Source organism: Copidosoma floridanum, unplaced genomic scaffold (genome assembly GCF_036245765.1).
Source record: "Copidosoma floridanum isolate Cflo_tuat_1 unplaced genomic scaffold, Cflo_Japanese_pri ptg000011l, whole genome shotgun sequence".
NCBI lineage: Eukaryota > Metazoa > Arthropoda > Insecta > Hymenoptera > Encyrtidae > Copidosoma > Copidosoma floridanum.
Genome location: NW_028321888.1, coordinates 27,531 through 54,081, shown reverse-complemented (window position 1 = coordinate 54,081; position 26,551 = coordinate 27,531). Strand labels below are relative to the sequence as shown.

The 26,551-nt window shown below is 33.4% G+C and overlaps 1 protein-coding gene across 1 annotated transcript in view; it reads left to right on the top strand.

Moving 5' to 3' along the window:
• Positions 1–26,342, top strand: part of LOC149375133 (apoptosis-linked gene 2-interacting protein X 1-like) — a 415,535-nt gene extending 389,193 nt beyond the window's left edge. Inside the window, exons 8-10 of the mRNA XM_089590084.1 lie at positions 20,196–20,319; positions 25,711–25,808; positions 25,894–26,342. Of these exons, the coding sequence (XP_089446210.1) occupies positions 20,196–20,319; positions 25,711–25,808; positions 25,894–26,342 (671 nt within the window). The remainder of the gene's footprint in view (positions 1–20,195; positions 20,320–25,710; positions 25,809–25,893) is intronic.
• The last annotated feature ends 209 nt before the right edge of the window (positions 26,343–26,551 follow it).

Genomic DNA, 26,551 nt, shown 5'->3' with positions numbered 1-26,551 from the left:
ACACCTTTATGTATGTAGAACATGCACAGCGAGTACAAATTTTTAAACTTGTTAAGTAGGTATCTGACTATGGTAATGGGCCGCATGAATATAAGTGTGCTGCCTCGAAGACGTAGAATAAATAATAGACTACTGACTTGATATAATTGATTGTTATTTTAAAATTTTAATGTTATAAACCGATTTGTAATAATATTATAATAGAGTAACATATAAAGAGTTTAATCCTATACATATAGTTACAGTTATTATAATCAGATAATTTTAGCATTTGTATACAATTCACTATATGGTATGTAGAGGGATTGATGCGTGGAGCTTGCAGAAGGGCAAAGCATCAGTAGTATTTAAATCTTAAGTGAAAATCACTTATGCAGGCTTTTTATACATTTATGATGCTGGTGATAACGTACGTAAGATGTATACAGGTATTAACATTGTAATAACATTGTAATTGTTATAACAGTTACACAGACGTCTGATAAACCTACCGCACACATGGTTGTTTGCAAGAGTCACCTTTTATCAACACACTCGCTTGCCCTCGCACACACACACGCATATATGTATATATATATCTTCCTATATTATATAGTTGTATTGACGAAAGTGAGTTTCAGTCCCTCCGTTCCTCCCCGCTCCCCCTCAGCTCTCCCTTGCTCCTCCTCCACCTCTATCTCCACCTTCCCCCAAAAAATACTTATTAATAGAATATTTTACCGTCTGAAATGATAAAAAATATATGTAATTTAGTAACTAAGTCATACCTCGTTTTTAGGGTTTTTCAAGTCACTGATCATATGTCCCCCTCTGTCTATTATTTTCCCCTTACTCACTGTAAGTCTCTGAAGGACCATTATTTGTTTCACTTTATTAAACTTTTACATTTAGAATCTCTTTCGGATACATGTGTACTTTACCCAAATATGAAATTCTTGATTACCTGAGGACTTAATTTACGAAAAGACAGAATTCAGGAGTAGGTATAATTAAATAGACAAACACAATTAAGCTTTTAAAACAATAATTCATTCTGTTAATTTAATGTTGTGACATTTCATGTGTCGTTTTAACCCATCTGTTCTTTTAAAAGGCTTTTCACATTTTTCACATACTTTTTTTTCATGGTTTTTATGAATTAACATTCGTCTTTTTAAATGTGATGATCTTTGAAGTTACATATTTTTGAATGACCGAAAAATTTCTTGCTAAACAATATTATCAATTTCTGATTTATTCTCGGATATAATCGGAAAAAAAATTTTTTTTTGATGTTTACGTCTTAATAAAGCAACTTATAATTGTCCATGAGAGAATAAAGGTTTTTTAAAATACAATCCTGAGGAATCAAAACTCTGTCCTTGTGATTTGTTGATAGTCATAGAAAATGCTAATATAAAGGGAAACTGTTTTCTATGTAAGACAAAAGGTAATGATGATGAGGTGCCAGTTTCAATGTTATTCTAGGAATATAAACTTTGCTTCTTTTTTTTCTCCCGTTCTTATTTCTGTTTCTATATTATACTTAAATGATCTTGTTACTTTTAATCTGGTGCCATTACAAAGACCGTCTGATATACTTAAATTTCTTATGAACATTACGTTAACATTTATTTTTAATTTTAATTCGTGTGGTGAAAGATCTTCTCTGATATTATTTGAAAATTCCATTGGAAAATTAATATTTATGTTATCATCTGTTTTATCAACTCCTTTGTGAGTCGCGTTTTCTGCTGTTGTAAACTCATTCTCAGCCTGCATTGATAATTACACGAGTATTGTTGTTATTTTATCAACTCAATCTGTTAGTGGGGGGTTGGCGCGCAGAGCGCGCAGGGGAACGTCAGCCCCAATAGTGTATATATGTGTATATATATATATATATATATACATAAACCTTAAGTTTTTCACTTTTTTAGAAAGTTTTTCTTTGGTTTCTAATTATTTTACTTACTATTTTTAAATTATTTTGTTCAGGATTATTATAAGCAGCATGATAAAAAATTTTTTATCAGAAGTGTATTATTCATTGTTTTATTTTAATTCGTTATATAAAGCTTAATTACCTAACACTTACTTATTTTTCTAAGAGTATTTTCTTATGTATTAATAAATATCATGGTTTACTTTAAAATCAATTTTTGTTATTGTGTTTTCACGTTGTGATAAAATTGTATAAAAATTTATTTTTTAAAATGCTTACATACTAAGAGTGCTTTTTTAATATTATTACTTTTTGATGTACATTAACTTCATGCGTTTTAATTAAATCATTGCGCAAAAATTTTTTCCCACATTCTGAAAATATTTTATACTAGCGGCCCCTCTCTCTGGGCTTCCCTGAGACTCACTGAATAAAACACCGTAGTGTTTGAAAAACGTTTTTAGTTACAACTTTTACATCTATTCATGACACTTTCTGAACCAAAATATTCTTAGTAAAAACATTTCTGTTCGAAATTCATGCAGTTTCTTTGGTCAAATAATAAGCTGTAAAAAGTAGGAAAATATAATTATGCTGAATTGTACCGTGAGTTCTGTATTACATAAGATAATTGTTGCCATAAAAAGGTCGTGGATTTTCACTTTCTTAAATTATATTAAATAACAAGTGCTGTTTGTTAAAACTGTAAAGATTTAAAACTGACAAAAAATATATAATCAAAAAAAATTTTTTTCAATGTTATAAGTCAATTACCAGAGCAGAAAAGTCCTAGAGCTTAAAGTCTTCGTTCTTATCATCTTAAGAAGGACTGGTGAGCTGAACTCTTTCTTGACTGAAGTTTCCACTACATGTGACCGCCTAATACCCTAATACCTAAGGCGATGTTTCCTGTCTTGCTGTTGTAGCACCAGACTGATCAGGAGAAAAACTACAACGTCTAAAGCGTTGGAGCTAGTTGTAAAGCTCTTTCCTAACGTCTTCTGGTGTTACTTTGGAGAGAGTGGTGTCTAAATTACCTGCTTTTTTGCAGAGCTCAGTCGTTTTAGAGATCTGAAGTGGGAAGATTGGTACATGACGCTTGCCTGTTGAAGACTGCCCCGTTTGCTCAATTTACTTCTCCTTCATATATTCTCTGTTATGTTTGCTCAACGCAGACTTTGGAAAGAATCGGTAATTCCTGATTGAATGTCTAGAGTCGAGAGGGAAATGCAGGGTTGTTAGTAGCCGAGTTATCGAGCTTTGCAGTGAAAAACTCCTTTCATGACGTCTGCCAGTAAATAACTGACTTGGTTTAATAATGACCGGCCTTATGTAGTCTTTTAGCGAACGAATCATTGCTGGACATTGTTCTGAAATTGTATTTTTTGTCAAGGTAGTTTAACGTTACATGTTCTTAAAAAGAGCCAATGACATTGATGGTTAATCAGGGAACGTAATTACTTATAATGGCCCTGAAAGGGCCAGTGGTGATACTTCCAGTCATTCTTATAATTATTTTCGATGATACAGAGCCGGTTGCGTGTAGCTTGACTCTTACCCTTGGAGTCTCTCTTTATGGAGACCATGTTAAAGGAAGGTACGCCACTGGTCGAAGAATAGGTCGTCTGAGGGTTATTCCTAGATAAATAACCATGTATCGTTGATCTAGGAAATGGGCCTGGGGAATACCTTCTCTGCGGGTGTGCCCTCAAAACGAACCTGTTGGATTATAAGTAAATTTAAAAGGAACTTCTTAACATTATCAATAACAATAAACATAATGTATCTACTCGTCTTTCTTTAAATGATGGAGTTCTCCAAGACAATTTAAAGCGAACACGAGCCTTCCTTAAAAATAATGAACACATTTTAATTACTAAAGCAGACAAAGGTAATGCCACTGTTGTCATTGAAAAAGAAACTTACATTAATAAAGTAGAAGAATTGTTAAGTGATGATAAATATTATTTACAAATAGAGAAAAATCCTTTGTACCAATTAATAAAAGATACTAAGAATTTTGTAAGCAAGTGGGATAAATACGGTGTTTTTGATGAATTTGATGAATTAAGTAAATTTGATAAAGATATTCATAAAAAAGACTTATCTAAATGCTATGGACTGATAAAAATACACAAAAAAGACTTTCCTATCCGTATCATTGTCTCAACATTGAATTCACCCACATATAGTTTTTCTAAATTTCTTTCTGATTTTTTGATTAAGAATATTCCGCTGGCAAAATCACACATAAAAAATAGCTATGAATTAAAAAATAAATTAAAAGAAGTTATCATTCCACCTGGTTACACTCTTATTAGTCTAGATGTAGTTAGTCTATTCACTAATACTAGTGAAACCTTAATCACAAATGCAATAAAACATTTTTGGAAATTCTTGAATAATAAGATCAATGTTTCTTTGAATGAATTTTGCGCAGGAGTGTCATTGGTTTTGAATTCAACTTTTTTTCAATTTAACAAAAAATTTTACAAACAAGTTTTCGGCTCTCCAATGGGCAGTCCCTGTAGTCCAGTAATGTGTGATCTCGTAATGCGTTTACTTGAAATTTCATGTTTAGATAAGTTATGTTTTGATGTTCCATTGTACGTACGGTATGTGGATGATATCCTCATATGCGTGCCTACTAAATATATCTACTATACCAAAAACATTTTTAATAGCTATTGTCCTGAATTACAATTCACTGTTGAGACATGTAACAATAACAACAGCATCAGTTTCTTAGATTTGGAGATTATTATTCAAAAAAATAACACAGTACTAACTAATTGGTACCAAAAACCCACACACTCAGGCCGATACTTGAATTTTCTTTCCCACCATCCAATACAACATAAAATAGGTATCATTTACACACTTGTAGACTTTTCTATTAAATTAGCAGACACACAATTTCATAATTATAATTTAAAATTGATTAATAAATTTTTATTAGCTAACAACTATCCTCAAAGATTTATTGACAAATTTGTGAATAAAAGATTAAATACCTTGAAAAACATGAATACGATTGACAATAGCAACAGAAATAAAAATAATTATAAATTAATCTTATCATTACCGTATATTTCCTACTTGCATAGTCATATTAAATATTATTGTAAGAAGCTTCACATTGGTCTTATATACAGTTTAAACAATAAATTAAAATCGATCTTTTTACTTGGAAAAGATGTAACTGAGCCACTCGATAAAAAAAATGTTGTTTACCACATACCATGTGCGAATTGCAACTGCTGTTATGTTGGTCAAACATCGAGAGCTGTAAAGTTAAGAATGACAGAACACAAAAGAGACATCGAGAAAAAAAAAAGAATACATCGGTACTATCACAACATAGCATTGAATTTACACATAATTTTAATTTTGATAATATTAAAATTTTAGACATAGAACAAAATTACAAAAAGCGCCTTTTTTCCGAAATGCTAAATATACATTACTTTAATAATAATATTAACAGACAACAAGATACAGAAAAATTGAAAGATTGTTATAGGTCTCTCGTTATGTCAATTAAGAAAGGTGACTAACTTTATATACATGATTCGAGGACCCCTTTCATTCATAGTATTAAGAAAACATGAACTGTTTATGTGCGTCTCAAGGAACTGCTTGCGATTCTTATTTGATTGTATTACGTGCGTGTACTATGTCATTTGTGTATGTGCAGGGTATAAAAGCAACTTAGCTTGAAACTCTGACTACATTACGATTTTACATCCCTTTCGTAAGAGTCAGAGATATGTTATACATGTAACTTAATTTGCGTTTATTATATTTCACTTAAATTTGTATTGCAAAGAATTTTATTACTCATAGATTTTTGTACCTGATGAGGGCCGGGCCGTTGTCCAAACGGCCGAAACGTCGTTTTGTTTTTTAATAAATTCAAAATTTGACAGTACCACCATTGGACGTTGTTTTTAATTATTTACCAACTGTCATTGGACGTTTTATTTGAATAAGTAAATTTATATTAGATGTGTAAGTAGTCACTTATGTTATGTGGCATGGGCACTGTGAGTGCAAGCTGATGTGTGTGTGCTGTGTATATTGCACAGTGGAGTCGGTGGCAAAATTAAGACAGACAGAACATGGCCGTTGCCGCGCATGTACGCTCTCGTATAGTCTCTCAGTATAACGAGATGAGATCTTGTAATCGTACTAAATCTTTATTTTTATTATTAAATGTATTATCTTAAGTGTTGTGAAGTGTAATATAATTAATCCACTACCTTCAAGTATATTTATTGAACAGAACCATTAAGAAGGAGGCTGATGAAATTTTCAACCAATGTGGCTACCTGAACTCCTCAGGGTTATTTTCCCTGGCTTACTGTAGCAGTAGAACCTGTTAGGGTAGCATCAAGGTGGTTAAAAAAACAGCCATAATACTCCAAATTGTTCGAGCAGATAGTGCCCTAGCTAGACACCTCCTGGTATAATGCCGGAGACTTTAGCGTTTAAAAGACTTATGATGTTCCTGAAAAAAGCCAATGGTGAAACTTCTAGTTCTTCCTCATTCTCATTCCTAATGATAGAAAGCTGGCTGTTAGTAGCTGAACTCTTACCCACTTAGTAGTGGGCTGATAAAATTTTCAGCCAATGTAGTAGCCTGAATTTTTTATTGTTGTTTTCCCTGACTTGGTGTTATAAGCTAGCAAAAAGTGCTTTGGTACCACCAGGTTGGTTGGAAGAACTGCCACAAAACCCTGAAGAGTTATAGCAGATTGAGCTTTGGCTGGATGTCTCCTGGTATTATACTGGAGACTTAACTGTTTACTTTTTGGAATGCTTATTTTAATAGCACTTATCAATTTTGGTGGTGTTGGATGAAATTCGACTCAAGTTGCTTGTCCATTAGAGAGGAGAGTCATCGTTAGTTAGAAGCCCCAGCTGCACGACTTGCATCTCTGTTCTTGACGTACTGTCAGTGAACAACTACAGTGTTCGACATTTTTTTCGGAGATTTTATAACTAGACCCACATATTTCAATTGCAGGTGGCTTCGATTTTACTTCAACGCCACCTAGGGTATCTTACCGAATTGGAGTGTACAGATAGCGTATGTTTGCAAAACTTTGAGCTTACGTAATACTATTGTTATTAATTTTTTAAGATAAAATCGATCGAAAACTGTTAAAGAAGTGTCAAGAATGAGAATGTAAAGTTTCAGTGAAATTAGTCCGGTAGTTTTTGAGGTTAGTGATTACAACAAATTTTGAGACTTTGCGGTTCATATAAGTGAAATTTTTTTAATTTTGTGTACATATGTGACGACGGGATTGTGTTCATGCTCTTAAACAGTTTGTGACTCAAACGACATTTAAATAATTTCTTATCAATATATTTATTCTTAAAACGTACATTATGTTTTTTTGCTTTGATTTCTACACAACATGCTTTATACCTAAATAAATTGCAGAAAAACTTATTAACAAATATGTAAAAGAATTTCTTAAACCTCTAACTAATGTAAGATTGTTGATAAAAAATGGTTACCCACAGTTTAATAGAAAAATAATTTTTTGGATTATCACTATTATAAAATCGAAAATAAAGACACCATTCTGGTGAATATTTTAATGGTAGAACCATAAAACAAATTTTTCTTAATGTCACATGAGTGTCACATAAATTTTAATTAATATTAAACAGATATGACTACATTTATAAAGGTGGTGATAAAGCGTTTGTAAAAATTCAAAGAGTAAATATTTATGAAAATACAATTCTTGACGAAATTCAAAATTATGTTGATAGTAGATATTTGAGTCCAATTAAAGCAGCATAGACATTGTTAGTGCTTCCAATTTGTAGTATAAGTTACAAAATGGTAAATTTATTTGTACATCTTAAATATTTTCAAAAATTTATATTTGAAGAAATTAAAATTTAAAATACGTAAACTGAACAAATGGCAGACACCCTTAATAGCTTCATTTAGGCTAGATAAGATTAATGATCTTGTAAAATAATTAAAGTACGTACACATTTCTGAAAATTATATTTTAAGTAATAATCTTAAGGTTTTAATAAAAAGAAAAAAAATTTTTTTAATAAAAGCAACAAGAAGATTAAATATAGTTTCTGATGAAGATCATGAGTGCTTTTTTAAAAGTTATTATTAAATAAAAAGCATGAAGCATCATCAGCCGAAGATTTTAAAGCACATAACAATGGTCAATACAAAACGTTGAAGCATACTGCAATTGCTATGAATTTTATCGATTATTTATATGATATTGAATATAGAAAAATTACGAAATATTTTTTGTAATAATTTTATTGATAATAAAGGTAACAGTGTTCTTTTATACATAAATTAAATCTTTGAATCAGAACATGAATCATGTTTATTGTTCAATTTACCAGTTCCAAATGAGATTCACTTTAACCCAAAAAACACTGAAGAAATTGCATTTTGTAAATACACAATAATTTCATGTACCTTCAGTTAAGTGATAATCAAAAAAATAGTTTTTAAATTATATGTAAGCAAACTAGGGGTAAAGAGTACAGTTGTTGACCCCCCGATAGTGATTGACCGCCACATGCATTTTTAAATGGAGCCTTTATATATAGATATACAAATTATACAGGGGTCAATCACTACCTTAAGGTGTTAATAACTGTACAGTTTACCCCTTATAGAACTTTTTTTTTATCAATGGTCCTGGAGGATCGAGAAAAACTTTTTTATACTAAACATTGATGGATTACTTTATTTCTTTACGTAAAATAATATGACCAATGTCTTGGACTGGCATCGCATTGATATTGCTTTTATAAGGAATAACCCGTCACAGAACCTTTTGTTTACCGTCAAACTTAGACAATATAGAGAGTGTATTTAGAGAGGGAATTAAAAAAAAAAAAAAAAAAAAAAAAAAAAAAAACTACGAGAAGTTAATGTAATAATTTAGTATGAGACATAAATGATCCAAAAAAAGCCTTAAAAACTGTAAACAGGACTTAACGTGATCTATGTAGTACAAACATACCATTTCAAAATAAATAAATTATTTTAAGAGGAAATTTTTGTCATACTTTTTCTGTGATAAAAAACAGTAACATAATTATGGTAATAGTTGAGACTCTCAAATTTCTATTTTTAGGGGTTGAAAGGAAAAATTGAAACATTAAAAATTCCCAGCATTGAAAACTTGTGACATTTTCTCAAAAATATTACATTAGCTTAATAAGCATTTAATTAGTAACTTCATACTGACTTTTTGTAATAAATACACTTATTATCTACGTAACTAAATTTTAAATTAACTAAATAGGAATATATTAACTTACCATAGCATAGATCATGCAACTTACGAAGGTGTTGATAAATCTGATGATAACGAAATATATTTTTAATTGAAACATAAATAAGAAATGTTCATTATTAATTTATGTTTAATAAAAAAATGTAAGATACAGTCATTGACAAAAAAAGACATAATTATTGAATCGTAAATTTTTATGCTTATATTAGACATCGGGCACTTAGAAGTTAAACGTGTTTATGGAATGTAAAGCTACTGGTAATGGCTACTACGTTTATTATCTTATCGAAACGTAAAAGTTTTCATATTTATATAAAGTTGTAACATACATCATGTAGGACATGTTTTATAAATTCTTACAAATTTATATATGACGATAATAATAATACCAAAGTGAACGCTTTAAAAACTTTATGGTTAAAAATAGCGTTCAAACTAATATCCAAAACAATTAAGACAGTAAACAACCTCTGTATATTTATCGGAAAAAAATTTTCTTAACATTACTTATAACTATTAATTTGACTTATTTGAGACCAGAATAGAGGTGTTAGTCATGCAGCTGGATATCCTGGCTACTGACGACATTCTTCTCCAATGGGTAAGCGACCTACGTCCAAATCCCCTCTGAACCAGCAAGATTATCGAGTGCCACGAAAAATTAGACGTTCTAAACGCCAACGTTTCTGGCGCAATATCAGGAGACGTCTGGCCAGAGCACACCCTGCGACAACACTTCAGGGTATCGTGGCCGTTCTTTCAACGGACTCGGTGCTGCCAGAGGAGCTTTTGCTACAACAGCAAGCCAAAAAAAACCCTGAAGAGTTCAGGCAGCTACATTGGCTGGAAATGTCACCAGCTACCTGCTTAGTGGTTCATCCCATCAGAAGACACACGGAGAAGGAATTTTTTAGGCCTACTTCTCCGAATATAAATAAGCAGTTGGTAATCTGGGCAACTATCAGAAGACGGAATATTCTTCGGCCAGTGGCGTATATTCCTCCAGCATGGTTTCCTAACGTAGAGACTCCGAGGGCGACAGTCAAGCTACCCCGGGTCCAGATACTTGAGCTCCGCGATCCCCGTTGACTGAGCTAAGTTAAGTGGCGGATCTGCGCTGTTTACAGAACGCCAAATCCGGTTTTTCAAATCATCAACCCACAGCCAGCTCTCCGTCATTGAGTATAAGGAACGGGAAGTATCACTACCAGCCCTTTTCAGGGCCATCATTAATCTTTACGTTCACTAAACAATCATCAATCTCATCGGTTTTTTTCAGGGCTATCATTAATCTTTACGTTGACTAAACTATTATCTTTTTCATCGGTTTTTTTTAGGGCCACTTAACGTTGAACTACCTTGCTAACAAAAATATTTTTTTAGAACTGCTATTTCAGACATATATTATTAAGCGAATTCCAATAACAATTCGTCTTCTAAAAGTATATATAAAGCTGGCCAATATAAAACATTGGCGTTTGTTTTTTTAACTAAATAACTATTTTTCTTTTTATTTTCTCATTTACGTAGATTCTACTCTTTTATTTTTGATTTCACATAGTCTACTGTTTTTATTCTTCTGGGAATAATCTATGTATAAAATCTTCAACAAAGTTGTAATTTAATGGTTATGTTTTTAGTAGATTTCTCGTTTTTTATAGTTGCTTTAAGCATTCCGTTTGCTAATCTGCATTTTTAAATCGCTTTTTTGAAATCTTTAAAAAAAATTTATCACTCTGTCATAATTTTTCAGATTACTTCTATTGAAGTTTTCCTAAGCGCTTGTAATGTAGCAGTCTTCTTAATTTATATTTTTTCTAATTTCTGTATTATCTGATACGCCGTTTTGCACTCAGTTATGTAAGCACATTGTTTGTTTGACACTGTACTTTTTTAAATTGTTTTTGCTTTTATATGACTTCTCTTCCTTGCTATTTTTTTATTTTTTGCTTTTTTAATCTCTGTTTCTTTACAATCTTTTTATTTTAAAAGCATCAACAACCTGTATTTTCAGCTTTTAAAATCTTCTCTGTGAAATTCTGGAATTATCATTCTGTTGATTTTTGCTTGTTGGTTGGATATTTTGCTGTCTTTGTAATAATTGTTGAGTTCTATAAATTTTCTTAATACTAATTCTCTTCCCGTGTTGCCCACAAAATTTTTCCTCCAGTACTGTAGATTTTCTTTAATGTTTATTTAATTAATTTTTTTTCGAGATTATTTTTGGTTGATTATACCCTGAATCGCTCTTGCGAAAAAAATTTTAGTGATTAAAATTCTCTTTTAATTTTCAGAGATGGCTCTGTCATCTACCAAGCCGTCGATATCTTGTTTATTTAAAAATTTTCACGCCAACTATCAGAGGTGCAAAGTAGTGAAAGTAATAACTAATAGACAAGGTTAAAATGTCAACAAATGTTAATATTTTTAAAAAAAATTGATGTGTCATGGTCATCATGCACAAGTGATGTGGTTAATATTTGATTTTATAAATAAGTGATATAATTTAGAAAGTGTATGAGTTTTTTATTATTTTACGTAATAAGAATAAATGTTTCAAATTTTACAAAATATAATTTTCAATGAAATAAAACTGTTCCATCAAAGTTTTTTGAGTAAAATTATGATATTCATGTTTGTTTTTTAATTGGCTTATAATTCTATAAAATCAAGTACTTAGGTATGAATGAAGAAATTACATAGATGACGACACACGTTGAATAGCTATCATTATTATGATAGATTTGCATATAATTATATAAGACGTATTACACAACTTGTAAGATCTGTTATTTTTGGTTCTGGAGAATAAGATTTAATAATAATGGATAACTATTATTTAATATCTATTGGGTATTTCATGTTTAGTACGTATAAAGAGATAGTTAAAGATATAGAAATTACGTTAGCCATAATGTACACATTTTTTGTAAGTGTCACTTTAGAACTGTGTGTTGTACAGAAAATAACTGCGTGGCTAAAAATTTATCATTTTGATTTATTACTAACGCTGCTTTGGTGGGAACATGAGCTACCCTACTAGGCTACAAGGCATGAACCAACATGTATCGCGTAATCAACTTATCAATCTCAGAAAATTTCTTATTTAATATTTTCTTTCGATTTAGTCGTCTTCTTGTCTCATTTGTGTGTAGGTGATGGTATTCGGAATTAAAAGTAAAAATCTGTAACTAGTAAAAAGCGTTAATACCGCTACACTGTATTCATATGTTTTATTCAGCCTGCTTTTGCAAGTACGAACAAAATGTAGTAGTTTTTTTGTTTTACTTGCTACAAAAATTTTCACTTCGTTAAAAGCTGTAATTAGATCGCTCGATAAACGAGAGAAGTTACTTGAATCTGGTTTTTAGCTTTGAAGGTAATACTTAATATAAAACATGATCCGCATTTGAAATATTTTTCCCTTTAATAAACTTTCTCCTTTCATCACCTACACACTTTATTAAATCGGAAAAATACATTAAATGATACGTTACTCGAAATTGATACGTTAATAGTGTGATACAGTTAAACTTCTGTCTTGCGCCCCAATAGGGTACTTGATTAATGCACCAGAGCGGCAATAGTAGTCGGTTTACATGACGCATAGAATGTAAAGTAATTTTTAATCAAAGGAAAGTTATAATATAAATGATACATATGATTTTTTCTTTTACCCTCACTAAAAGTACGACTTTGTTTTCTGTTTTCAAGGAGCATAGTGCATCATTCTTCCCAGGTAAAAAATTACGTACGGCTTGAAAGAAAAGTATTTTAAAATCCTTTACACTGTTATCTTCTTCGCCTTCGGCTTGGGAGGCAGTTTTTTCCCAGAAGATGCCAAAATACTTTTCTTAATAAACAGTTAATGCGATTTTCATTTGAAAGGTTATGTTAAATTTTTCTTCTAAAAATCATGGAAAAACATCACATTTTTCGCAAGAAAAGAGAGATAATTGTATACAGACCTCGGGGTAAAAGTACGGTATCATCTTCTGGGTATTTGTTAATAACTCACATCCGGGAGAAAATGCCGTACTTCTATCCGTTGGTGCATAATATACTATTTTTCTAAACAATTTGTATGGAAAATTGTGTGTCTTTACAAGTCTGAGGGAATATTTAGAAAATATTAAGCAATAATTCAAAACAATCTTGAGCGAATGTCGTTATATGAAAGAAAAATTGTGTGACTAACATTTTTTTTTACATTTGCTATAATTATCAAAAATGAAAAATCAAATTTTTTAATGAAATATACAATATAATTAATTATGTAAAACATGTTAAAAAAAAAATATAAAAGAGATCGATACTTGTTTAAAGCACCCACCGGAAAACTGAAAATTAGGTCCGGCAAGTCATGTATTACGTCTTATATAATCTTACGTATTAAAATTAAAAATACTAATGATAGCTGTTAACTTTGTGGCACCTGTCAAGTAACTTATTTATTTAAACTTAAATATTGAATTTCAAATGGTTATTAATTTTATTGAAAATTTTGAAAATTCACGTTTCGTAAGTTTTTTTTGTTTTAAAATTAATACATTACTATCTTTGGCTTTTGGTTTGGCCTTTAGTTTTTCTTTACTGTGTCATTATCCGTTGTACACTATACATTTTTTTAGCAAAGCACATAAGTTTACTGTTTAGAAGTAGCTTTTGTGCCGTAGTGACAGATTCCACTACTAATGTTGTAGACTGTAACTTGTATTTATCTTTGCCTGCAGTATTAGATGCATTTTTAAACCAGTTATTTTATTTATAACAATTAGGTAAATCTTTGCTAGTGCAGTATTAAGAGCACTATCTTTAGTCGCACAAAACATCTGTTCAGTACATCAAGTATGGTGATACTTAAAGTTATATTAGCTTTTTGTATTATTTTTTGTTTCTAACAATTATCATAAGAATTTGTGATATTCTTCAAATCTCCTATATTGTCATCTATGATTTTTAGTCCAATGTTTAGTTTTGATAAAGATTATCGTAGTACTAACACAAAACACGATTAGGCTCTTCTGTATTCATTTTTGTCACCTCTTACCTCGAAAAACCTCTAAAAAATACGATTTTCGAGTATTTCAATCACTCAAGTTATCGTAAATTTATAGAAAAATACTATTTTGATGCAGTTTCACTTGCTTCATATTGACATGAATCTATTCTTCAGAAAAGTTCTCTTATATTTTCCCGACCCTCTAAAAATTACTTAGAAAACGGTTTTTCAAGTATAATTTTCTCCTGCGTTACCGTAAAATATGGGAATTCATTATTCATTGATTGTTAAGAATAGCTTACAATAAGTTTATTCAGTACATTATAGAGACTAAAAAGAATTAAATGTAGCTCATCTGAACGTAAGTTCCTATTTATCAGAATCCTGCTGCTTATATTAACAAATGATTTTTTTATTGTGAATTATTTTTAGATAAATAGTGTATCCCTAGTAACTAATGATAATAAAAGTATAAAGTTATCTTTTTTTTAGAGTTAAACAAATGTACAGCTTCGTGTAGTTATTTTGTGTCAATGCAATATTTAGTATAGCAAGTGTTAATTTTATTGAAAACTCATCACTAAGTTTTACAAAGTTCGCAATAATAGGTGCATAAATCCTTACACAGAAAATGGTGTACCCAATCACAAGGGGTTGAATCTCAGAACAGTATCTAAGTCACTTCTACAAGAACAAACACATATTCCTAAAAATCCTTAAAATGCAATGAATTGTAATGATTGCAAAGTAAAGCTTTTCGATGGTTGTATGTCAATCGACAGTTATTGTGAGAACACTAACAATATGGAAACTAATGCATATACACAGTGTAGTAATGATAACTCAAATTTTTTACTATACAAAGAGAAAGAAACTCCGTGTATGTGACTGGTGGAGTTGGAAGATCTTTTGTTAGGTTTAAAAAGCAAAGTAAAGGAGTTAGATGATAATGATCCTATGAGAATTCAAATTTGAACTGTAGCCCAACTTTTCATTAACTATTAGAAGAGTATCGGAAGAATTTGACGTATCGAGACATGCAGCAAAAACAGCAAAGGATTTACAATGATCTAAAGGCAGATGTCACGACAAAGGCTAGTAAAAGTTTACCAAAAGTCATTAAAATGAAAATAGTTGATTTCTATAGTGATGAGACAGTTACCAGACTAATGCCAGAGGATGTACATTCAATGAAAGTTAATGGTACACCATTACATGTGCAAAAAAGGCTTTTATTATTTGATCTCAGTCAACTGTACATACTAATTACAAAGACCTACACTGATATTAGTATTGGATTCAGTACTTTTTGTAAACTACGTTTGCAAAATTGTATATTGGCTAGAGCAAGAGGAACACACACATTTTGTGTTTGTGCTATACATTATAACTGTAAATTAATGCTGGATGCAATAAGGATGCATAAAGAAGATGTATTTAATGATTATGATGACTGCTTGAAGTTACTCACTTGCAGAACACCATTGTCAGATTGTCACCTTCATCAGTGATCTAAGAGTCCTGATATCTCGGCTCTTTCAAAATTATTGATAAAAATTCTGGATAGCAACTCTATTGATCAAGTGCAGTTCAGCATTTGGGCTTAGACTGATGTTATCAGGGGTCTATGTTAGAAACTGTAACAGCTGAAACATCAGACTTCATAGATCTATTTTGTAAGAAAGTTTAAGTTCTCAAACCACATTTCTTTATAACAAAACAACAATCAAAATTTATATTGACTTAAAAATATGAATTAAAAAATAGAGAGATTCTTGTCAAAATAGATTCTTCTGAGAATTATTCCCATGTAGTTCAAAAAGCATCGCAAGCTTTTCATTTTGATAATTAATAATGTACAGGCTTCTTAGTTATTTATTATTAAAAGGCCGAATTAGAAACTTAAACACAACAATTATATTTTTTATCAAATAGTTTGAAGCACAAAATATCTGCAGCATATACCATTCAGAAACAGTTCATTCCAAAAATCGTGAAAAATGCAAAAAATTTTCAGAAAATTATATGTGATTGATAGAGCTAAACGGTATTTCAAAAATAAATGTGATATTTCTAACCTTTTGAATCATGAACAAGATTTTGAAATTGATGCAGAGTGGTATTACTCTGCAATAGCACATGGCAAAAGTTTGACGGCTTAGGAGCTACATTCAAGTGAGAGGCTTCCCGGGTAAGTTTTGTGGCTAAACCTTTTGAAGCACTATTGTCAGCACAATTACTGTATAGTTAGGCAGCAAAACATATCAGAAATATTAAAAAACTGTTTTTTACTAAGTTTGATCACGATGAATCAACATGGTACTTAAATAAAAGATGTCAATCAGCATTGCTAGTATCTACAATCCTAAAAAAGTACTTATTTACTATAAAACAGCAAAAAATAATTATAGAACGATATTTATATGCTTCAGAAGAGATAAACTTTATCTCAAAATGACTATAGATTGTTCTATGTGCGTATATTTAGTTTTTTAATTTTTGCTATAAGTATAACTATACTAAAAATTGTTATTTAATCTTTCACACCTCTATGCAATTCATATAAATATTGTTGGACTTGTAGAATATGAGATAGTAACGTTATCTAGATCAGTAAAGGGCTAACAAAAGTTAAAATAATGCTTAAAGTCGTAAGTCTGCGGATTAAAAGGAAAACTTCAAATGCTTTTAATGTATACAATTTTAGGCGTTGAGAAACTGTCGCATAACATTTATTGAAATTGAAAAAGCAGCGTTAAAATGGATCAATAAAGAATCTATTAAGTACGACATCAGCTTTTCATTATAACCCTGACAGTAATTACTCTAATTTTCTAGCTTTCTAAGCGAGTAGAATAATGTGTACTTGTGTTTTTTGTGGTGCTAAAAAATAAAGAGATCAAGCTCTAGGACTTTGTTGCTTTTGTTATAAAGTCTTACGATTAAACAAAAAAATTTTTTAGTTATACATTTCTCATCTGTTTAAAATTCTTACGGTGTTAACAAATAGCCCTTTTCATTTTATATAATGTAAGGAAGTACAAATCAACGGCCCCTTACAACCATTATTCCATAGCGTTAGGAACGCATGGTATTTTTAGCATTGTTTAATTTTTCTAAACTTTCATACAGCTTTTATTATATGACCAAAACTTCATGGATACTGAACAAAATTTTTTAAAATTAGGATTACGTGTCAACACTCTTTAGTGCTCTGCTTAATAAATCTTGAGGAAAGCCAAGATGGAAAGCCACTAGTAACATAAACATTAACAACATGGTCAATGAGTCATAAGCATTGGCCTCTAGGGGTCGTGGGCTCGATTTCCGGTAAGAACAGATTATTGCAAAAACTGTTTTTACAGAAAAACCTTCCTATGAAATTCTGGCTGTTTCTCCATGAAATTTCTCTTTGAAGTAATTCCAAGGTTTTTTTCTTGCCCTGCAGGTCTTTGTGCTTAGGTAAATGCGAAACAGTGTGAGGGGTATGAGTAGGGATTAACGGAACCAATGCCAAGTGTCTTAACGATGCCAGGGATGGGCGACTTAACCGGTGCGGAGTGGTCCCTGAAACGTGGGGCTTTTTCTAAGATGTTTATCAGCCTGGATCCGATGCTTTGGGACAGGACGGCAGTTCAACCGCCGAAGCGTGGATGTCCTGAAATATGGAGTCTCCTGGGGAAGGCTACACAGTGATTAGTGGACCTGACGTATCATTGGTACATAGAGTGCCAGCTTAAAGGGCAAGATGTTTAACTGGAGATACTCACACTGTACTCATGATGTGATGGGCACAGTATTAGTTAGGTAATTGGTAAATGGGTGCGACATTACACCCCCACACATAAGTAGTAAGCGGATGGCCCTGGTGTCTAGGCCAACAGGATGTCACGATAAATTTATTAAATTTACTATTTTGCATTTGTGTGCAGATCTAAATTTTACCATTACATTTAAAAAAGACAGGAATGTTTTTAATTGTGTCATCAGTTGTAATTTTTTAAACCTTTTTGTGCTGTTTGAAAAATTTAACATAATATTATCATGGAAAATTTTTTAAAATATTTAATGCGTAATGACATAGATGCAATTGTTTGTAGCACCTTATGTTAGGAGTAAAACAAGCTTAATAAAAATTGAAACCAGATTAAAAACGAAAACGATTCTTGTCTTTTGCGAGTATAATTCTAAAATTACTGATTTTACTTAAATTGAATATTGTTAATTTTACAAAATCATTTTTCTCTATCTTCACAAGTATCCCTATTCCATATTATACTATCTCCTTATTATTGTATTAAGTTAGACATCTCGATAAATCTAGATATGTTGTGTGCTATGTAGGAAGCCACCTTTGGATCTGAAAAATTTATTTAAAAAAATTAATTAATTAAAAAAAAAAACGATAAAAAAATTTTTTTGTTTCTGCAGTTATAAGCTTCTGATTAAAAAGAAAAAGCCATTTTTAATCAAAATCAGTTGATGGAATCCTGTGTTCTTACTCACACATTATACAAGGTTATTTAGCCCATAACATCTGTGCTTCTATATATACAATATCATCAGAGACGTACCGCAAATACTTCACCTAAATAGGAGTGTCATTGTGTCAAAATTTGGAAAGTACTAGCACTAAGACGTCAGTACGAGTCCTTTATCTTATTTGGCGTAAGTTCTGTGAGAACAAAAAGGTATAGGTCTTGACCCGCGTGCTGGTGCACATGCACTACCGTTTAGGAGCGGAGAGCTCCCAAAACTGGTGCAGCGTGCGTACTACGATATTAGTATGTTATTGTAACTACAGTTAGCGCTTCAGCGTCACCAACGTTCTCTCAGTGCACACAACAAAAAGAATTGCTAGCTTTACCCTACACATTAGCGTTCATTTGTCTGAAATTTCCCCCTCAAACTATGTGAAGAACGTCCTTAAATCAAAAAACCACTTGAATTACGAATAAACAATTTTTAAAAGAATAAAATACAATAAAAATTAATTATTGTATTCGTACAGTACAAAAAAATTTTTTATAATTTTTTAAAATTTTGAAAAAATATGAATAAATTGTAGAAAAACTTGTTTATTCATCGTAAAAGTAACAAATCGAATACGGAGGAGTAAATATTTACTAATGAATTGAAAGGGTGCTCTGCTAAAATACATTAATTGCCAAGTTTTTTAAAAAAACATTAAATGTAAAAAAAATTTTCGAAGTAAATTGTTTATTTATTTAATTTATAACTTAACTAAATAAATTAATGTACATTACATAAAATTTCTGTGAAAAATGAGTTACAAAGTGTAACATAAGATAAAGTAATTGATATTCTTATGTTGGGCCTTCTCATAGTAGAGTAGGGAAGGGCCGTGGCCAGAAAGTAAGAGGTCGGGGGTTTGAATCTCTTTGGAAACTGTTAGTACGTCAAAAACCGAAAGTATGTCACGAGAGGTGGGGCGAAGGGGAAGAGTCAAGCAAAATCCACTTCCATCACACTTTTTCTCAAGGTCAAAATTTGAAATCGTTGATTTACCCCCGCACACAACACGCCTATAGAAGTATAACTTCAAAAAAAAAAGAAAAAAACAGAGAAACTTTTTTCATTTTTCTTACCATTTTTTAATACTGGAAATAAGGTGGTTGGAGCGTGAAGTGCGCAGGTGAGTCGAGCCCCACTAGTATATGTATAATTATATGAATGATATAATTATATAAATAAAATAATGCACATTCTGATTTTTTAGGAAACGACTTTTGCTTAGCACATTTTTTAAGGGGTTTTGCCAACTTTTTTTATTGGGAAAAAAAAAAATAAATGTATGTATAAAAGTCGTCACCTAACAGTTTTTTTAAAAGCTTTACTTAAGAACTGATTAAAAATTTTTTTAACTTATAATAATGAAATTTGAAATTAAGATAATTTTATTTCTTAGGATGTATGTACTACATGAATTTTTATTTTTCAGATTTGTTCATCGATTTGCTTCCAATTGCAGTTCATCGTGCCACCTTACATTTTGAGTCACAGAAAAGTGAACTTGTTAATTCTGAAATTGCTAAACTACGGAACCTGAGACAAATTTTAAATGGGTAAAATGTTTACTATTTTTATTTTAGTTTACACTATGAATATTTTAACATATACGACAGTTTAACTTTGTTTTCATACGAACAAAAATAATTACATTGAAATATTGATGTATTATCAAACAATGATAGTTTTTTCTTATGTTAATCAAAGAAATTTTTGTTAAAATGTTTTCATTTTTAATGAAAACTTTCTTATAGAATTTTCTAATTTTTTTATTTATCGTAAAGTTATACCTATTCCGTACAACGGATCCTGTACTCAAGAGTGGTTTTATGCCCTGTATTAACAAGCCCATTATTACGTTCTTATTACCATACATACATACAGACACCCCGTAAAAAATGAAACATAGATGAATACGTTCAAATAAACAATTGTAAAGTGTATGAGTAATAAAACATTAAATATTAATAAAAGCAAAAGTTTTTTTTTTGATATAGATTTGCCTGCAATTTCATTTATTACTAGTTGATATATAGACAAATTAACCATAGAAATTTTTAGAGTTTAATTCGTATTATGTTGATTGTGCTGGTGTTTTGGACACTAATAAAAACGAAATTTACAATTTGATCTAAAAAATCATCAACATTGTATGTAAATTACTACACAAGATATAAAGAGTGGCATTAGTTCAGTGGTTATCGTGCTTGTTACTAATACAACGCTGCTCTCGGGTCGTGGGTTTGATTCCCGGTATATGCAGATTTATTCAAAAACTTTTTTCATCGGGAAAAGTTTCTATGTAACCCCCGCTGTTTAGGGGCGGGTTTTTTTATGGAATTTTCCTTCAGAGTAAATCCAGGGTTTTTTCCTTACCCCACAGGTCGTCAGGCCTGGGCAAATGCAAAACGGTGTTAGGGCTCTAGGTAGGGCTTAGCGGATCTGATTCGCCAGGCAGAGATCGGTGACTTGACCGGTGAGGAGTGGTCCCTGAAACGTGGGGCTTCTTCTAAGATGTTAATCAGCCTGGATCCGATGCTTTGGGACAGGACGGCAGTTCAACCGACGAAGAGTGAATGTCATGAAATATGGAGTCTCTGGGGAAGGCTACTCAGTGATTAGTGGACCTGACGTATCATTGGTACATAGAGTGCCAGCTTAAAGGGCAAGATGTTTAACTGGAGATACTCACACTGTACTCATGGTGTGATGGGCACAGTATTAGTTAGGTAATTGGTAAATGGGTGCGACATTACACCCCCACACATAAGTAGTAAGCGGATGGCCCTGGTGTCTAGGCCAACAGGATGTCACGATAACCCGGTAGAAAAAATATGGTTAGTGTAAGTGAACGTTGTTTTTGTTATTTTTACTGATATTATCACTTAAAAGCCACGCCACTATTCTCTACTAGCCTCATGCGTCCTTAAATGTGTGCTTTTAAATACACATTTTTGTTTAGTATGCTGCACCGCCCAGGACGGAAATAAATGGACTTTATGCATACAAATTATAAACTATTAATACATTTATTCATTAAAGAGAAGGATCATGAATTAATTTAGTATAGTTTGATTTAAATTAATATGTAAGTAAAAAATCTTAATGTGTTGAGCTTTTTGCTGATTATATTGGTGATAAATTATAAAAGAAATATTAGTTTTTCATTTGCTTTTGTTTAACATGATACTCATACGTACATTAATGCAAATAACTACTAGTTATACAATAATACAAAATACAAAAGTATTTCCTGTAGGGGGCCGATTCTTATGAGTCAAATTACAGAAACAGTCATGTAGTTACATCAGTATTTATTGTAATGTTAGATGTATACATTAAAAGGGTTCATAACGTTATTTTCACATTTTTAAGCATCACGTAATTATATATTTTCCTACATTATATAGTTGTTTTAGTGGATCTATTGACACATCATCCTGTACTCTTCATGGTCCTTTATCAACCCCCCGCCCTACAAAGTAAGGTAGAATTCTTTAAAGTTTTCTGTGATTCTCACCTAACAGCAAACGTGTAAGAAAACTCTATGCTCCTCCCTAACACACCGCTCTAAATTTTTGCCGTCTCTTCCCTCTTCCCTCATCTTACAGAAACGTAAAATTTTTTGTAAAAATAAGTTACAGAAGAAGGGTAATTTGCCCATCACACAGCATGCCATAGCCTGCCTTACTGGCGAGGAGTGGTCCCTAAAACATGGGGCTTCTCTGGGGATGCTTATTAGGCTGGATCTGATGCTTCGGCAGAGAGCGCTGGCTTAACGGCAAGGAGTGGACGTCCTGATATATGGAGTCCTCCCCGGGGGAAGGCTACACAGTGGTGAGTGGACCTGATGCATCGTTGGTGCATCGAGTGTCAGCTGAACTGGCATGGTGTTTCATAGGAGATACTAGTACTGTTTCCATGGATTAGGTATAACATTAGTAAAAGGGTTGTAAAATGGGTGCAGCAGTACACCTCCACACATAGGTGATTTTCAAAGCGAGTTTAGTCTGCCTTTTTTTGTCAAATATAACAAAAACGTCTTTGGAATTTGGAGAGTAACTCGCGACACTTTTTCAGGAATATTTAATAGTCAAAACGTTATAAAGGACAATACTCCTGAATTTTATAACATGGACTTTTTTTTTTTTTTTTTTTTTTTAAGGATGAAAGCGAAAACTTTTGCACAATTTCTTTTTCTTCGCAGTTGGCTTCAGCATAAAATAACTTCTATTAGTATTAAGTTTTTAATACTTTTTGGAACATAGTAAGGCAGTGATTTAAGTTTGACGTAATCAACAGTAATAATTTTTCAATTTTTGTGTTATTACAGCAGTTGTAGGTTGATCTTTGTCACAAGATGTAATTCTTTCATCAGTATATTACATTATAAAAACAGAAGATGATGGCTATACTATAGTTTACAACATGCTAGATGTATGCCGCGTGCATCAACGTGCTTACGACGAAATTCAAACTTTATGGATGGAAGGTCACATTTTACACTATTAAAAAAAAATCTTTAAACACAATAGCACATTTATTAATATATTTGTATCAGTTATGCATACATTTTTTGTGATGTAGATGATAAACTTACATATTATTCAACGAAAGTATGAATTGAATTGAAGACAAGAACTGATTTAGTAAAAATGAATAATATTTAAAATCGTGAAACATCTATGGACTCCATACGTGGTGCCTGTCACATAAAGCTCGTTAGCAGGGCCTGTTTGCGGTGTAACAGAGGTTATGCCTGGGAGGACTTATGGGAACATGGAGATATAATATAATATAATACTTTATTTAAAAAAAACGATATAGAATTTTATTTAAAACTATTGAAAAATATACAGTATCTTTCGAAAAAGTATGAAGTACTTTTAAAATTTTATTCACGAAAGCGTGATTCTCTGGGCTAACTATTTCTACATTATCTTTATAAAAATTACATTGATTATTGTTTGAATGCTTCGCTTATACTGTAATATCCGCTGTTTTCTTATTTTATTATTATATTTATTGAGTTGATACGTTTTTAATCTAATTATAACTGTTTATTTATATATGTTTCGTAGAGGTCTTTGAGTGAGTTAGACAAAATTAAATTCAAATCAATTATTAGATAGGACGGCAATAACAAACGTTTAAGCTAGCTAAAATTTGACTATGTACAATTTACCATTTACAAAGCCATGGCTTGTGCGTCGAAAGAGGAGCATTCCAATTAGCAGCCGTAAGCTTACTGTCTGTATTGTGCAGAAAACTTTATACTAATCATTTTGTGTGAAAGTTCCAGAATATTTAATTTAAGCAATACTATATAAATATTAGAAAAAAAAATTTTTTTTTTTTTATATTATAGTGATATTTGTGTGGCTCCTGTAAAGGGCACTACTCTGGGCACTGATTGTTGCTTTGGCCCGGGCTCGTGTGTAGCGCCCGTCTGCCCTCGCTTTGCTACAAGGTGGGAACGCTGGGACGGTGAGGCTGGCTGCACCTAGCGAGTGTGGCGCTCGTTACTTTTAGAACGAGGCCCAGAGAAAGAAGACTATGAAAAAGCCGAGGACTGTTTTCCTGAGTCCCGCCTCGCAGATCTATGTCTCCCCGACCTGATCGCTAAGCTTGTACTTGTGATGAATAATACAAATAACGGTCTTCACTCAAAAAATTATTTGGTCCCTTGAGCTGGATATCTCATTGAGAGCGTCACCAGCCAACAGGTCATTCCATCGGAGAAGCATTGACACTAAAAACGACATAAGTAGGTAGAGCGAGCGAGGAAGCCAAACACGTTGGATTTCTCGAGGAAACACACGGTGATCTACCGCGGTTGCCTCACGGCCTGCGTCGCAAACCAGTTTCATCGCTCGCACGAGGTACATAACCTTTAAAAGGCACTGCGGGCGAGCCGAGTCCGTGCCATGCGCCACGCGCCACGTACGCTTGCTTGGCAGATTCCTTTCTTCAAAAGGCTGCCGTGATCGCTTCAGGCTCACGCCGCAGATGAAGCAAACGCTTGCGCTTGAGCTCAGTCAGCCGCCACGGTTGCCCAGCAGCCCGTGTTGTGGATAGCACCCAAGCGCACGCACCACCTTACCTGCTATCCAGCCTGGCGCCCTCGTGGCCTCAGAAGGAGGAGGGAAAAAAGAGATCAAATTAAAACTTCATTCGATAACGAATGTCAAGCTAACACCACATCGTCTTTTCAGGGAGGACAACAGCATAGGAAGACCTTCTGGCAATCCAGCGTGCTCTAGCTGATGCGATCGCTCGCTTCTCACCATCAGTCAAGGCAGTCGAGTCAGGTCAGTAGACTCTAGGGCAAGTTGAGGCCTGACTTGAGGTACAGGACAGCTATTGGGTCGACTTTTCGGTCAACCACACGGGTCTGCTGGCAATGACACCTGACGAAGCAGTGGTCAACATTAAAAACAGCCTATACGTCATCGGGGAGAAAGCCTACATCAGCGGTTGATCCCATGTTTACAACGCCAGAGAACGCTTAACCCCAACGCTGACCCCTACGAATCCTTAGCCGAGAACAAGCCTTAGGCGTGGCCCGCGCCTACCGTAAATCAACATTCCGACGTTTTCGGGCCAACTTGAGGAATGGGAATCGTTCCGCAACTTATTCAGGGCGCTCATTTACGGCGATCAGCAGCTCTTAGACGTTGAATAGTTTTATTATCAAAAGATCCACATCCAGGGTCTGGCAAAGGCCGTTTTTTACACGCTACAAACGGTTGGAACTAACTACGCCACGGAAAGGGAGCTACTTGATGCACGATTTGAGCATCTTTGACTGCTGATCTTGGACCACATCATGGCACTCTGCAACCTTAAACATCTGTGAGACGAATCTGCACAAGATTTGCAAGGGCTTCTTGATACGCTAGAGTGGCATTGGGTTCAGCTCCGAGCCCTACACCACCCTGTATCAGCCTGGGACGACTGGCTTGTGTCCATCGCCTTGGCGTGCATGGACCCGATGACTCGTCGTACTTGGAAGGTCAAGCTACTGTAGCTCGAGGCGGGGAGCGTGATCCTAAATAGTGACGTCGCCACTTTCGAGACACTGACGTTCGTCCTCCAACGGAAATGCCGAGCTCTAATCTCCGTTGAAGCTTCGTGGTCGACGCGAGAGGTGAACGTGCGCCTAGCATCCAAGCCGCAGTCTTCGCACAGCTACAAGTCGCTCGTGATGCGCGAAAAAAATTCTCCCTACCCGGCTTGCCACGACCACCACTACGATGGCCACTGCCGCACCTTCCGAGGCCTCGAACCGTCAGCGAGAAAGGCCCTCGCTAAGAAAGACAGCCTTTGCTTCAACTGCCTCAAGTCAGGCCACCCGGTACGATCGTTTTCGTTGCGCTTGGTCTGCCAACACTACAGATCGACTTACAACAGCCTGCTCCATGAGTACAGCCACAAACGTGCCCAGGAACCACTCCACAGCATCGTCGGGCCAAAGCAGAAAAAGTTTGACCTCGATGCCGCCCCTCTAAAGAGCGGTGACCGGATATTGTGGCTAACCGTTCTACCAACAGCATCGATCCAACTGCGAGGCAGTTGAAACCAGCTCGTAACAGCCTGAGCCCTTATCAACGCGTGCTTGAAGGTGTCATTTATTTCTACAAAGCTCGCCCGATGTCTAAGAGTACCCCTTAAGCCGAATTACCCGAGCACTGCCGGCATCGCAGGCAGCTATGGCACGCAATCGTATCATCAAGCATACTTCTTCCTCAAACCAAGCCATGAAAGTGCTGAGTTTCCAGTGAAGAT